The 16,395-nt window shown below is 38.5% G+C and overlaps 1 protein-coding gene across 1 annotated transcript; it reads right to left on the bottom strand.

Annotated features, from left to right (window-relative positions):
• Positions 1–540: 540 nt before the first annotated feature.
• RAB21 (RAB21, member RAS oncogene family) lies at positions 541–12,945 on the bottom strand. Its single transcript, XM_023938977.2, has 7 exons — positions 12,589–12,945; positions 6,462–6,521; positions 6,164–6,271; positions 4,466–4,529; positions 3,644–3,698; positions 3,134–3,222; positions 541–2,222 (listed from the first exon to the last, which is right to left on the bottom strand). The coding sequence occupies exons 1-7, from the start codon at positions 12,733–12,735 to the stop codon at positions 2,083–2,085; spliced, it is 663 nt and encodes a 220-aa protein (XP_023794745.2). The 5' UTR covers positions 12,736–12,945; the 3' UTR covers positions 541–2,082.
• Positions 12,946–16,395: the final 3,450 nt, after the last annotated feature.

The raw sequence follows: 16,395 nt of genomic DNA on the forward strand, positions 1-16,395 counted from the left end.
ACATGGGATGCCCCTACCACACAATACACTAAAAACTCCTTAGCTGCAGGCAGAAATATACATTCTACACACTGCTTCAACCAAGTCTAGTTGAAGTTGGGCTGTTGGGGGTTTTATATGCAGAGATGGAAAAAATTAAATTTGAATAAAAAACCTGAAACTCCTATTCTGAGGCAATTCCATTCTTGAACATCAAGACTTGACAATTTCACTCTCCATATCTTCATACATTGTATCACTTACAAGGCTGATAATCAGATACCAGTGTTAGAACAAACCAATCTGGTTTTCAGTTTTGACAGAGGTCACCGTTGTTAGATATATGAAAGCTAATGGCGTTTCTACATGCTGACACAATCACTGTCAGATTTTAGATTCACGTCAAAGCTCTGCACAGCCAAGAAACTTTATCTTCACTAGCATGAACAGACCACCTTTCTCCATCATGCATACAAACACATCAGAAGAGCACAGCAATGGTAGTCTAAGAAAAAGTATCTACACCACAGTTAAGGCAAAAAAGGAGAAAATGCACCAGGATCAGTCTGTATCAAAGCCATCTATTATTTCAGAGAAAATAAAAATCAGATTGAAGACAGCACACTTCTCTTACACAGACTAATTCATTACTACTACTTCTTTTGTGTATCAGAACATACCCACACCATTCAGTGCATTCATATGCAATACTAAATCTACCTTTCAGAAAAAGGAAGGCCAAGGATATTCTACTTTGTCATAGACATCACCTTTACTGTTTTTCCAAGCATGACAACTTACGTAAAAAAAGTCAGAGCACAAAACATTTTGAAGTTTCAGCTACCACCATTTGTGTTCTTTTGTGATAGTAGTTTACACATTTTTTCTGAAAAGCCTCCTCCAGAAACTTAAATGGGCTTTTTCAAAACACTTTACAGGAGAAAGAACAAGTTGGGAATAAGTTCAATTCTGCCTAGAATCCCCAAATTTACAGCTACATCTGGCAAGTTTCCCATCTTTAATTTAATCACTCCAAATTAGAAGTTACAGTTAATGCCAATAATGCCAATTAATTGTTCACTCAAGCCCTGCAGGGAAAAAAAAAATATTCTCATGGATAGTTTATAATGCTGTCTTTGGAAATAAAAGTATTAAAGCAGCTAAAGAGTTTCCCATGCATCTGGTTTACTGGCTACCAGACAGATGAGGGCTAAAGTTGCTTTGACTTTCTGGGGATCTTCTGAGAGGACAAAGTAACTGCAGAGGCAAGGTATGTGCATGCACCAACTGTTTTAGCTGCAAGTCAAACACCTCAATGTTAAACAGCAGTTTACAGAAGCATTCTCTTCCAGTAAGGGGATACTCTAAATACTGCTGCTTGCCAGAAATGGATTAAAGAATTGCTGTAGCTATGGATGTACCCAAAATAAAGCTGTTTTCAGTTAGGGGAATAGAATGAGCAATTTAACAGTGCACATGAAAAGCTTGCATCTTTCACTGACTTATTCACTTCACAATCACTGACAAGACTGATGTACATATTTCTGCAACTGTAAAAGCAGATAAAATATTTAATATGTAATTTACAATGTATTTTATCAGCTTGGCATACAGATGAACAGAATATATCAAAGTAGTTGAGTTATAGGCTTGTGGAGGCCCTGCAAAAATATTAATTCAGATATCTGCTAATTTAAAAAAAAATCAATTTGCATTTTAGAAGTGATACAATTCCATCTACCACAAAATACAAAGAGCTGCAAAAACGTATACCATTCCAACAACAATGTATATAAGTTATTAAATAATGATCTGATTTAAAAGAATATAAATGAAGCCTTTAAGTAGGTCTTTTCTACATGCATATTATTCCTCATTAAAGAAAAATATGTAAAAAGGCCATTGGTAATTGCTTTGTTAACCACTGTAGAAAACGCCAATTCTCTGGTCACAGATGCCACTAGTTTAGCACTTAAGGTCTCTGCAGTGTTACATGTGATTATTTTTAAATACTGTTAATTCTATTACTCCATTGGTAAAGAATGTGTGACTTGGAATATGGCAGTCTTCATATTGAGAGGGCAGTGATGCACAGTTTTATAATTATCCAGAAGAACAGCACCCTCCACTGCTCTGCACTTGTGGCTCATCATCAATGATCTGTACACCTCGCCTTGCTATTCCTGACTGACTGGAGCCATTGCCTCTTGCTCTTTCATCCACTTGAGCAGTTTCTATCATTCCTGTAAAGAAAGAAATGTATTAGATGACATTCCACTTCATTTTTACATTGAGACTCCGCTATCTTAATCTGAACTATATGCACAGAGACAAAAGTTCAGCAAGAGTGGTTCTCCTATTTGTTATGCAGAACTAAGTACTCGGGTATCACATGGCATAGCTGCAAGAACATATTAAATCTTTTTTCTAAAGTACCCAACATACAGTGGCTCCTGGTAACTACGGGAGATCGTAGAGATCCTCAGGTGTCCTGGAATTAGCAACTTCAAAAGCTAGATTTACCCACCCATATCATTAATACCGTTAAAAATCCCAACCAAATAAACAAGAAAGACCACCCTCCAAAAAAATCCTCCCCAAAACCCCAACCAACTACCTCTTCAGAAACACAGGAGACCTTTTCCTTAAATTCTTTTATCACAGAAATACAATTAATAGGATGATTTGTTTGTGTTGGATTTTCATCCCACATACCATGATCTTTACAATTTGTTTGGATTTCTGTGTATAATTTGCATCATTAAAGCTTTGAGTTTATGATTTGTAATAAGTATCGTAAGAAGATTTTTGAAGGAGCTCGGAACAGAGGGTCTGAAGCAAGCAGTGGTGAGAGCAGCAACATGAAGTTTAATCTGGGTTACTACTTATGTGTGATAAGTGGAACAGCAGACAGTGCTCCAACAAATGACCAAGACATTTTTGGAGTACTGCATGAATTTGCAATATTGTAAGCATCCATACATCAGGCTTCCAGAGCTGCTACAGAACACAAGTGACTTGAAGTAGACTGAAATGAAGTCAGTTCTAAGTAGTACCGTACACTAAAGCTTTTCTATATGGGCCTGAAAAGCATTTCTGAAGCCTGGAGCATTTTATGCATTAGCTCCTTACCAACAAACCACATAATACTTACTTTTGCAAAGGTCAAGAAAGAGTTCTTCAATTCCTTTGTTCTGTTTAGCTGACGTATGATAATGCTTTGCTCCAACAGATTCAGCATACCTGTAGAAATGCAGATATGGAGCCTCATTGTAGTAAAGGACTATCTTTCTAAGCCACTTTACATGAAGGTATAAAATGATCACAACAGGTTTTATTCTGACTTCAGAGTTAATCTACACATGCTTATTTAACACAAAAAAAAAAGGAGTTCTGCCAGGACTGATGCAACACAGATGAAATTAAGAAAATTTCATGTCCAGAAATGGACTTAAACTACAAATGTTGACTTTAATCACAAACAACTCCCAAGCTACAGTTTGGTCAGCCAGGATACCCTGTGACTCAGATACTAACAGAACACTCAACAACTGGCAGGCATAAGCCAGCAATGCCTAGCTGGCTGATGTTAACAGCATCACGAGTTTCTTACTCCAGCATAATTCTGCAATGACTGTTTCTGTTAGTAATAGGTGTGACTTACATTTCTGCTTCTTGCACTGAAACATGTCTCTCTTTTTCCAAGTCTATTTTGTTACCTGTTGAAAACAAATTAATCTTTTTAAGTACTTGTACTCTAAAACTACCCAAAAAGAAAGCAGACATGTAATCATAGTACTCCATTTTCTCAAGCTGTCCCAGTGAAAACCAGCTCTTACACAAGTCTCACTTTCAAGGACAACATGATTTGACAATCTCCTTTCACACAAACATTTAGAGGCAACAAAGCGCTACCTCAGTAGAGAGATCAGGACAGCTAAATGCCTCCATATAAAGTGCCCAATTCAGCCTTTTTGTCCTTTTTGTGATTAGCACTTTCCATGTGCTACAGGGGTAATTTTTGTAGAATGTCCACATATCTAACCTCATTAGAGTATTTTAATAATTAGATCAGATTTAAATCTACATCCAGCACTTCTGTTGCATTCCATTTGCATTGAAATATCCAATCTTTAAGACTCGCTCCAACCTTCAAGCACTTAATTATCAAAACAGACATGCACCTTAGTCTATGCCACCAAGAAAAGCCATAAGTTTGAGTACTTGAAAGAAGGATAATACATTTTTTGTTAAACTACCATCTGCAGGTGTAGCATGCACTTCTGATAGTGTGCAATTAAACAGATTATTTTTTTCAAACTCTTGTTTTCCTTCATGTGATCTACTGAAACTTCTAGCTCCAGTTTAATTTTAAAAATCTGACATAAGCTTTACCCTTTCACATGTACAAGCTGTCAAAGCAGCATTTGGAAGATGCTGTTAATCAAAACAGATTTCCCATTCAATCATGTTGAAAAATACTTACCTACTATACATAAACAGATTTCATTTCCCAACATTTTTCTTAATTCTTTAACCCAGTTTTTTACCTGCAAAAAGAATAGATGTAAGCTTGGTATCACTTGATATACTATTAATTTAGGTAATATGGAACCATCCCATTTCCATCATTTCCCATCTATTCTAAACTTAAAGCAAAAATGTTTAGAGCAACATAGATGGAAAAACATTCTTTAGATAGCTACATATGGCTCTTGGTCAGCAGGTTTTATTTCACAGGTGAAATTAAGAGCAAATGACTTAGATAAAATAAATTCAATTACTCCAGAAATATGATTCGACACACTCAATATAGCAAGTCCACTGCACAGGCCACTTCAGGTCAGACATGAGATCTTTTATCAGTAGGCACTTACTGAAAGACTACAAATGGTACTTTAAAGGTAGAGGTACCTGAACTGAGTTTTTCCAGTTACATTATAACAGATGTTTATTTCACGAGAGAACGGATGGGACAAGCATGTTAAGTCAGCTGATGGTAAGGTATCTGTTATCAAATCTGTTGTCATGCTTTGAAGGTTGTATTATCAATGCTTTGACTTGGGAACTGCTATTTTAAGGGAATAATTGTGAAGAGAGGCAATCACTTCAAGAATCTGAAAATAAGTTAGGCTACACGATATAGTAGTACTTCTGCAGTAACTTCTGTCAATAAGCCTTCCCTCTTTTTTTCTGCACATTTAAATGTTTTGGTGTCACAGGGTTTTACTATGTAGGGCTCAGCATGAAAAGGCACAGGTTGAAGTATCCACAGGTCATCACCATTCTGCAGGTGGCAGGAAGTGTTTAACTGCTCACATAAGTGCTTTACTTGCCCTACATCAAACTATTTAAATTAGTTAAGCTGTTGTGGATCTATACCCTTACACTATTTCTATCCCTGCTAACCTAAGCCTTACCCACACAACCACAATTTCTTACTTCTCCCTACACAGAAGTCCAACTAGTTTTGCCAAAAGCTAATCACAGACAAACATGTTTAGAAAAGTGCCACCACTTTTCAGTTGAAATCCTACAGAGTGGGAACATAGATTGACACAGCGTAGAAAAAAATCACCTGATCAAACTAAACAGCTCATTCAGCCATAAAATAATTAGCCATCAAATTATGCATTTTCACAAGGTCTTGAAGAACAACTAACTTATCACAAAGAAGGTAATATCTCCACTATCATGTGTTACAATTTCAGAGTTCTCAGATCTGTAAAAGGTCATGTCATTTAATACCTTTTATTAATTTGGTTTATACAATAAAGATCAGTATGGCATACCATGACAAAAGTCCAGGCTTATGTTTATAGCCTGTCACAGGTAACTTGCACAGCTACATCACAGACTATTCTGAGTTGGAAGGGATCCACAAGGATCATGAAGTTCAGTTCTTAAATTAATACCTATTACATCCCCATATATAGGGCTCAAACCTACAACTTTGGCCTTATTAGCACTGTGCTCTAAGAAACTGAGCTAATTCTCTTTTGAATAGCAGAACCCGATAGCAGGGAAGTCAGTCTTCAAAGGAATACTAATAAGCTGTATAACTTCCATTACATGATCCACATTTGCAAATAAAATATACTGCCGAAACCAGAAGACTTCTGTTTACACATTACAGATTATCTCTCAACCAGTTCACAGTTTAGATGTAAAAGTTGCCCAGTACCTTTTGAAAAGAGTCTTCATCTGTTATATCATATACTAGAATAGCGCCATTAGAGTCCCTGTAGTAGATGGGCCCCAATGCATGAAATCTTTCTTGACCAGCTGTATCCTGCATTTAAAACACACTTATTAGCATTTAAGACAAAGCAAACAATACGTCAAGGAACTCCAAATACTTAGGAAATTTTACTTTATTAAAAAGTGCCTAACATTTGCGACACAGTAAGCCGACATAATTTTTTTTTTCAGAAAAACATTCTAATTAACTAAGGAGGAAAAAAATGGAAATGTAAACGTACCCATATTGCAAGATTTACTCTTTTTCCACCAATATTTAGCTTCTTTGTAAGAAAAGATGCCTAGAAAGCAAAACAGATTAGAGTTAAGTTTTACACACCAAACACATAATTTGACTTAAAATTAAGTTATTAATAAAGCATCAGAATCAATAAAACACAAATTTCCAGATTAAAAGACTCTGTAAGCAAGAAACCTAAGTCAATACTAAACCAGTTAGTCATTTCTCTACAGTTTGCCAGCAGCCTATTCTAAATAAATTTGCGTTAAGCCAATCATTTACTGCATCTTTTTTCTGTTGTTTTGAATGATTTGGGAAGGATGAGGTAAGCAGAAAGAGTCTGAATCCACAACACTGATAAGTCTAAGATGAACTCAAAGAATTTCACAAGAGTATGTGAAGCCTGCGTAGGAACCAGCCTAACAAGATTTTTTAATCTGCAGGAATTAGGCAAAGTAGTTCACTATTAGCAAGGTACTAGAACCATAAACAATTATTTGAATTTATCACTAAATATCTTGGAACATTAGTATTTCCTTGTCTGTAACTTTTCCCTTTTTTTGCTGAAGTGAGCCCAGAACTCACCCTCATCTGTTTTTTGGTTCTGTTTTTGTTTGTTTAATCTGAGAAGCCTCAGAATAAGCATACCAGCTGCTTCAGAATTACACTGCTTTAAACTTCTGGAAATGTTTTACAGGAGCAGAGCACATTGCAAGGTTAATCTGATTTCAGTAAATTGAGTAAGTCTGGTTTCCTCCAAATTTGCATGATTCACGTTTTCAGACACCATCTCTGTTACCAAGTCTGTAATTTGATGGCTAAAAAGGGAATATAATTTAATACAAATTTAATGGACCAGAACAGGGTCTCAAGGTGTTGATGCATTAGGACTGCCAATGCTCCCCCCATTCTAAAGACTAGCAGTAACATGTTATACCAAACAATTCAGTTACCAAAAGCTTACTTTTGTCTTTTGCCTTAGATTACAGTCAGACTTCCTTTCAGTTTTACCTCACTTTGCATTTGGGTTCAAACAAGTACTCAGTATTTTATGATAGATTAATCACAGATTATTTTAGGATGGACTGCAGTAGCTCAAGAGGAGCTCTCTATAAAAGCACTGACCAGCCACAGAACCAAGAGTCACATGTGGAAAGTGTCATAGGCCAGACGAGATGTTTGAACCAGCTTGCTGCTTAACTACACAAGCAACCAGAATGCACACAGAAGACTACAGCAGCTCATTGCACACCAATCTAAACTGCTGTCCAAGTGCCCTTCCAGAGTGCTGACTGTATTACAGTTAAAGTCATTCAACATTCAGTTGCTAGAGCAGCTCCTGCTCTTCAGCTACTTCCCTGGCACTTGTATGACCCAAGATGAGATGACTAAAAAAGCTCTTCTCTTTTCATCCTGAAGTTGTACCTTCCCCCAAACCTTTCCACAAAGTCTGATAAAAAGGACAGAGAACAGACCAGAAGAAAAACAGGCACTTTCCAAGAGCAGATAGCAAAGAACTGATCACAACAACTCTTGTGTTCAACATAAGTAACGCATTAAAACTACACTACTCCCTCAGTCTACAGTGAGGGGACTCACTGTAGTGTCAAAACTCTGGAAAAACTTCCAGACAGCATGTCAAATGGATCTGATCCTCTAGCCAACCTGTAACAAACAGCTTAACAGAAGAGGAGCAAATCTTCAGCATCAGAAAACTTTTCATTCTTCAACTAAAAACTCTAGAGCAAGTTGATGGCTTTCAAGCAACTGTCCCTGAGGATTAACTCATCAGTAGTCTTCACCATTTGTTGTATTACATACACCACACTTTAAAAACTGAAAGCTAGGAGGCAACTTCAGAAGTTTTAATTCACCAATACTTGGGCCACAGGGAGAGAAGCTACTGTTAGGCACAATGAATCAATCTTACCTGACAATATTCTATTGATTTGCTGTACTACAGTACTCAATATTCTACTGTAAATCTCAAAGGAAAAGCTCCTCTGAGCAATGTTTGCTTTTGTTGTAACACCAACAATCCAGACCTGCTTAATTGATGTAAATTCCATACAAATGTTTGAGAATCAATTTCTGAGCAGAAAAATCTTCCACAGAAAGGGGATTTATATTTAAAAACACAGAACTCAGTATCCATAAAATCCTGCCATTGTAGCTTTAGACAATGACCCAGTTAATATAGCACAAGTATATCTCCTATCTGACAGACCAAAAACTAAAGTTCGTTTCTCTACATAGGTAAGTTTTACTTCAGTATAAACTGTCTTTCAGGTACTATAGCTTTTGATAGGAATCCTGTCCTTTATCACTCAGATATAGATTTCCATTTTTTTATATACTTCAGCACTAAAAGACTCCTACATACAAGTAAGACTTTTTAGTATCACATAAACATCCATAACCACAGGAGACTGTAGCAAAGGTATGTAGCACTGGGCTATCATACTTGCTGTCTGTATTAAAACCTGAAGAATTTGTAATGATTAAGTCTCAGTCTATCAAAAGACTTAGGCCCGTAATCCAAAAGGACAGTATCCTCTATCAAATACCCTGATTACAAGCAGGTTTGTCTGATAAGACTGGAACCTGGTATTTGAAGTAGCCATGGTTAGTAATGAGCAGAAAGCTTTGTGAACATGCTGGAGGACACCATCGATACTACATGACATTTATTGCTTCATTCTTCTTTATATTATTCATATACTGGAAGAATACAGTTAGCAGGCTCTGCTCATGGATTACTAGGTATGGGTAAGTTTGGTCTGTTTACCATCAATAAAACACATTTTACATCTACAGTGGCAAACATGTCAAAGACAAATCAACCAGTATCTTTTAACCAACCTTTCAACACACACATACCCCTCACCAACCATTCTGAGGTTAGTGAGGGATAAAAAAACAACCCAATCAATCAAGTCAATATTAGGACTATGCAGTTTTTAGAAATTTGGGAAAACCCAACACATAAGAAAGAGCCTTAACTTCTCTTTTGAGATAGTTCAGAGAAAAAGTCAGTTGCCAAGATTTTAATTTGTCAAATGTCCAAGTCAAAGCCTTTGACTACCTAAAGTTCCTTAAGTAATTGCGCACAGAAAAAGCTTCAACATTTTCTCTAATCTCAAAAAAACTTACTGAATTGAGTACTACAAATCAGAGTTGTGACTCAATTTACAATCAGTACCTCTTGGTCAATTCAAAGATAAGTAATTTCAAACAACTCTTTGACGCTTCTAATTTTCATATTTTGACTCTGTCTTATGACTGGTTTGAAGAATACTTAAGCACTTAGAAAAGAATAATGCAATTATAAGAGCTAAAATTCCAATCTTTTTATGTGGCGGTAGGAAATATTTTCTTTCTTTTAATTCTTTCTTCTCCGAGTTCAGTTTTGTATGCTCACCAGGCCCTGCTAGGAGCTGATAAAGGGGCTTGAGTAGAACACAAGGAAGACACAGCTGGAAGAGAGTCTCCTGAAAGTTACAGAACAAAGGCAAGTATGTGGCACCTGCCCTTGGTGCTTCACCTTCAATAGAAGCAGGTCAGGCATACAAACACTGCATCTAGCACTGAACTTCCTTAGGTTGTCTTCCACTCACCCCTGGCTATCTCGATAACCAAGACAGCTTTTCCAGGTTATGCCAAGTCCATCAAAGGAATCAGGAACTCTACAATTACAACCACATACATCAGCAGCTCTTTCAGGTTGAACATTCTGCAGTCCTCCACACATTTAAGAAAGCAGTATTCAGAAGTTTTTATTATGCAATTACTCAGGATAAATACAAGTATTTATCCAATTAAAAAACCCAGTAGTTTAATAATAGGTTTATTATTGGAGTAATTCCAGCACAGTTAACTTCATATGAATTTATATATCATGATTATTGTATCAAGATGAGGGCACTTACTTCAATATTTCAAACAATGGGAACCAATTCTAATTGCCCTGCCAGGTCTGCCAACAGGCTATGAATTTTATTAATTGTGGGTAAAACCCCCTAATTTTCCTGCATCAGCTTTTCCACAGTGTTCTAACTAGATGCTTTCTTCTGTGCAATCAGCAGCTACCTAACTTCAACATGCAGGTCATCAGTATCTTAAGTACATGACTTGATACTAACACAACTACAGCAACACATCCCAGCAGCCTCCTAAATCAGAGGAGGTTCCAGTGCACTCTGGTTAGCACTGAGAGGAGTGGGGAGGGAGGAGAAACTGCTCCCTTTTAGTCAAAGTCCTCTGTTACTAGCACCAAAGAAACTTACATATTTGGGTATACAAATAATAACTTCACAGAATACATCACTAAATGAAGTTTCCAGAAGGCTACAATCTCACCACCATTTTTGTTGCATTCTGGAATAAAGGACTATGCAATACTTTCTTTTTAAGTTAAAGAATAACCTCTTCTCTCAATATCTAGTGATCTTTTCATGTGATTCATCATTGTCATTCCTTTACTGGACCAGGAACAAAGTAGTTATCTAATTTTGGCTTTATTAGAACAAAAGGAATTTGCTGCAATACTTTGAAATGTTGCCATGAAACAAAGCAACCTTATCAGATTAAGCCTTTTATCATAAAAAATACTAAAGGATGCTTTGCTAACATGTTATTTCATTGCTTAATCAGATACCCTAGTTTCTCTTCATCTTATTTTTAAATTGTCATTCAATTTAATAGTGGAAGAACTGGCTTCATTTTATTTTCTAGAACTGTACAATGTAGGGAAATAAAAATAATACTTTACAAGTGCACATGATGCACAGTAAGGTTCAACAGCAATTAACATTGTATTTTACAATCAATAAGATGTGTATGTGGCCAAGGAGACCCAGAACAGAAAAGCAAACAACTTGATAAACAATGTGCAGTCAGTTAAAAGACAGGTAGCAACCACAAACCTGGTTACAGTGGAGAAACAAAATCTGAGTAGGAAAAAATATTCTTTTTACCACCTCACAGCAAAAATGAAGCTACATTATCTGTTTATGAAACACTCCCTGCATTGCTTCTAGTGCATCTACAATGCTGCTTTGGTTTTAAGGGAAAGTTTCACTACTAATTTCTTCTGAGATACACAATTCAAGAAGCTCCCCCTAAATGCATGGGAATGGCACAGAGCTACCTTAAAATTGCATGGAACTGCCGTGTTTTTAACATCACCTACTATTTTTTCTGTACTTCAAGAAACTCAAAATCAGTTCAAAACAACCCACTACTGGTCCACCAAGTGCCAGGGTTTGTTTCTTTATTTAAAAAAAAAAAATAAAAAATTAAGAGTGGTATACATTGAATCCACACTTCCACCTATGCAAGCTGACATCCTGAAAGACTTAACACATCACACACAACACAAACTTCAAAACATGTTTTCTGAGACCATGTACAGTACAAGCAGTGTGTTCTGTACCATGGCACACATGCTGTCTATCACTAACTAGTAGGCCATAAAAAAACCCCCATTACTTTCCAGCAGGCACCCCGTCACATTTCATTAGCAGAACATCACTTTGTAGCTCTTTATAACTACAGACAGTACTGCTGAGAATCCAGGCAAAATTCAGGGAGCTGTCGTGACAAGCAGTTAAGCTTTAAGGATCTTCCCCGTAATTGAATCATAAGCATTAATCTCATAAAGCATATTGTGAAAGCTGTTCTCCTTAAACAAAAACGTTTAGATAGTGCTAGCGTTAGGATTTGAGGACATGAGGAAGACTATGATTAACAGAAACGCAGCACACATGAAACACTTAGTCATCAGTCTACTAACAATGATTACAATAACAACAGTACTTTTGCATCATACTTTCCAAGGTTCAAATGAAGACATTCATATACGTAACTGGAAAAAACGGAGCAGTTAGTATGCAGACTAGAAACGAGGCCTAAACATATTGAAAGCTTAAATCTGAGGCGTGAATAGAACGAGAGAAGTGACTCCCAGCAAACTCGGCAGGGGACAGGCAGGACTAGCGAGCGGCGAGGGTGTCTCCGGCCGGCGCTAAGCTGCAGACAAGGCACTGCCAGCAGAGCGAGGAGGTGCGCAAGGTGAGGGGAGAACAACAGCGGGACCCCCCACACCACCGCCCCGCCCCGGCCCGCACCTGCAGGGTGGTGATGTGCTTATCGTTGAACTTGTTCTCGCAGTAGCGCAGCACCAGCGAGGTTTTCCCCACGCAGCCTTCCCCGAGCAGCACCACCTTGAAGGAGAAGCTGCGGCCCCCGGCCGCCGCGCCGGCCCCCGCCGCCATCCGCGCCCCGCCGCCGAGCCGCGCCTCACATCAACGGGCCGCACCGCGGCGCCGCCGCCGCCCACCGGGACGGGGACCCGCGGGGGAGCGGAAGGGTGGGCTGGCGAGGCACCGGCACGGCCCCGGAGACAGAGGCTGGAAAAGAACACGGCAACCGAACCTGCCCCACGACCACGGCCCCGCTGCCCCTAATGGCGGCTTCTTCCTCCTACGTCACGCACCGCCCGGTCACGCGCAGCCCCCGCCGCCAATGGCAGGGGGGGAAGCGGCGGCGGGAGGAGGCCCCGCCCCTGGCGGCTGCTGGGCGGGGCCTGGGGCGGGGCTCGCGCCGGGGGCGGGGCCAGGGCGGGATCCCGCGCGAGGGATTCGTACGGCTGTGTCCCTGAGTGCCGCGCTGAGGGTCCCTCCCACAGAGCGCCTACCTGGCGAGCGGCTCCGGGGAAACAGAAAGGCCCCGAAAAACACCGGCACGCATTCTCTGCGATTTGCCTGCCTTCCTGTGAACTAAGCTGCGCTAGTCTCTAAATGTTTGCAAGATAAAAGTCCTTAATGAAGCACTTCAAAACAGGGATGTGGGGGCAGGTGAGGTAAAAGGCGTAAGAAAAATGTTTTTCTGTCGAGTTCCTTGACTGCACGGGTCCAGTAGAGTTTCATACATAAGAATTGGACAACCACCTTGTAAAACTGGCTATCATTCCGTAATAAAAACAATCCTCACAAGCCGATCACAAACGACTGCAGCACAACCTCTCTCGAGTAATCATTTAGTGGTAAATAAAATAATGCCTAAGAAAAGGCTTCATAATGCAATTCCCTTTTTCTCTGTCAGATAGAATTCATTTTTCTCTGTCAGGTAGTATTAATGCTCTGTTGTATGAGAAAGAATAAAGAACAAAGAATGCATCCAGGAGAGCAAGAACTGGATTTAATGAAGTAAGAAGCCTAGTTGCTGAACAGTATAGCATTCACATGCAGAATTAATTGTTTTTATTTCTTCCAGAGGTAAGCAAAGTATGCCATTTTAGTAAATAAAGGAAATGGGACAAGGAGGAAAAAAAATCAATGCAGACACAATCTTCAGGCATATCTTTTCTTTAAATAAATTTCCAGTTTTATTAGCATGTAAGTGCTTTCAGCAAATTGCTATAAAAATACTGTCTTGCTGGAAAGTGATGCTGGCTTCTGTCAGTCATGTCTTCTGTGGACATGCAATAAATCTGACCAGCATGTTAATTATTCTTGCAGGCTGAATAGAAGAAGTGGGTGAAACGGAGTTCGGGTTAAGGTTGCCAGAGACAGTGGAAATCAGTGCTCATCAGCACAAGCTGCTTGCAAATAGGTTAAGGCTTTTCTGGGTAACTGCTGCCAAATGTATCTGCTGAGACACACGGCTGTGTGGAGGGCTGTCTTCAAAAACCTTCCTGTTTTTACAGCTTTTTACTGTTTTCAACAAAAACTGGTTCTATGCACATTCTTTATAAATACTCAGGATTGCACTGAAGAATGTGCCTGACTTGTGCTTTTCAGTTCTTCTTTGCCTGGAAATGATCCATATACTGATACACCTGATTTGTTAAAAGAGTACTTTATGCATAGGTGATTTTTCATCAATCCTAAATGTGTTACTACAGCAAACACTGTAGTGGAAATAGAGGCTATCTTCAAGTGAGGAAGAGAACTGAAGCTTTGAAAAGGGCTGCACGAGTGACATCTGGTATGAAGTCCATGTGCTGAATGCACCTGACAGCGCTACTGTGAGCACTGTTTTTCTAGCAGAGAGCACACCAAAGCAAGACAGTGACTGAAGTTCAGTTCTGGTTGGCTGTTTCTCAAAGAATCCTCTCCTGTGGTGCAGAGTTAAATATATTTCCAATTAGACTTCTGCAAGTAACTACAGTATTCCATCATTTCTATCTTCCTCTCTGGTATGGAACCTGTGATTACCGATTTTGTTGTATGAGAAGTCCCATACTTTCCAAAGCTTTAGTCACCTGTATTAAATAAAAAGACAGTCTGGCTGAGAACAGAAAATTCTTTCAGAGCTACCTGAAATATCACATTTCACTGTAATCTCATACATGACTTTGTAAAATCTGTAGGTTTAACTATCTGTTATTTTAATGGTGTTAATTTCATTTGGGAAGTGTTTATTTTGTTTCAGAGAATTTGAGAAGAGAATTGCTCTTTTCCCTTCAATTTATTTTGCTTCCCCTTTTTACACAGCTTCCTAAAAACACTTTGTGCAGACCTGTGTTATGTGTTGCTAATTACATCTGCATGAGAAATGCCTTTCAAGATATATATTTCATGAAGATACTACAATACTCTGTATGTTATTAAACCAAAGCAAATTATGCTACTGTATCCATTGCCATGACCTTTGATCATGCCTGGTAAGACTACTCAAGTGTTTTATTTCATTGGTGGTGTCATCTCTAAAAGTGAAAATAATGTTGTTCTTTCAGCTTGCATTATTAGATCCTGCAAAAATACTAAATGTGTTAATGCCACTGTGAACTCAAGTGGATGCAGTAGCTGTCAGCAGAGATACTTCAGTTGGTCAAACCTACAACAGCATAAACAGCACCTTCCAAGCTGTAGACAACATATAAGTAATTTCTGGGACAATTATGTCTTGAATATTATAAGGGTAGCAGTTGTTGATTTGAAGATGTTAGTCTTTTCCTCCATTTTTTCCTTTGGAGAATGTTTCTGAGCATAATTTGATATACTTGCAGAAAAATGTTCTGAATTTATTTGATTTGCTTGGAAGATAATCATATTACAAAATCTCAGCCAAATAATGTACAGTTCTATAAGATCAATGTCCACATGAGTACAAAATGTCATAAAAAAAAGCTCCAAAGAAATCAGAACAGAGAAAAAACCCCAACCCAAAAATAACAACAAAAACCCACTTAAAATTAAGTCAATTATGTTGTCAAAAAGAATGATTCAGGTTCAGAAGACAAAGAATAAAGGTGAAGAGCAAAGCATGTGGAGAAGAGAAGAGAAGAGAAGAGAAGAGAAGAGAAGAGAAGAGAAGAGAAGAGAAGAGAAGAGAAGAGAAGAGAAGAGAAGAGAAGAGAAGAGAAGAGAAGAGAAGAGAAGAGAAGAGAAGAGAAGAGAAGGAGACGAGAAGGAGAAGAGAAGGAGAAAGAAAAGAAACAAATAATTTGTAAAGAATCTTGACCTGGAGGGACTTTTCTGAATGTGTTTTACCCACTCACACACTGCTGAGAGACTCCATGTACCCACAGGGACGTACTTGACAGGTTCAATAATGTCCTTGAAGGCTTTGTGCAGCATGAAATTATTTTCTGATTTATAGAAATAAGTAAAACATAGAATCTGTTTTCTTCCTAAGAAACAATGCCAACAAGGAACAATGTTATTTTTCTTGTAAAGAAAAAGAGTATTATTTTCTAGAAGTTCAATTCTCCATGTTGAAGCGGAATTGTCTGCAAATGTCATTCCCTCTCAGGATAAGCAGCTCAGAATTCTTTGCTACTTTGTGTTACAGTTTTCATACACCCACGTGGATGTATGGCAGTGCTGAATATCATCCCCATGCAATCATGACAGATCCCTTTCTGGACAAGCAGCATCATGGATGCATGCTGAGGACAGCAAGCATGCTGCTCTACCATTCACTGACCC

This window comes from Cyanistes caeruleus, chromosome 4 (genome assembly GCF_971803275.1).
Source record: "Cyanistes caeruleus chromosome 4, bCyaCae1.hap1.1, whole genome shotgun sequence".
Lineage (NCBI taxonomy): Eukaryota > Metazoa > Chordata > Aves > Passeriformes > Paridae > Cyanistes > Cyanistes caeruleus.

Bases quoted from the DNA above. Each gene is read 5' to 3' on its own strand.
- RAB21 (XM_023938977.2), bottom strand. From the start codon at position 12,735: ATGGCGGCGGGGGCCGGCGCGGCGGCCGGGGGCCGCAGCTTCTCCTTC. The intron at 3,699-4,465 runs GTAAGTATTTTT...TGTTTTCAACAG, and splicing joins AATCTGTTTATGTATAGTAG to GTAACAAAATAGACTTGGAA. The intron at 2,223-3,133 runs GTAAGTATTATG...CTTTCTTTACAG, and splicing joins CTTTCTTGACCTTTGCAAAA to GAATGATAGAAACTGCTCAA.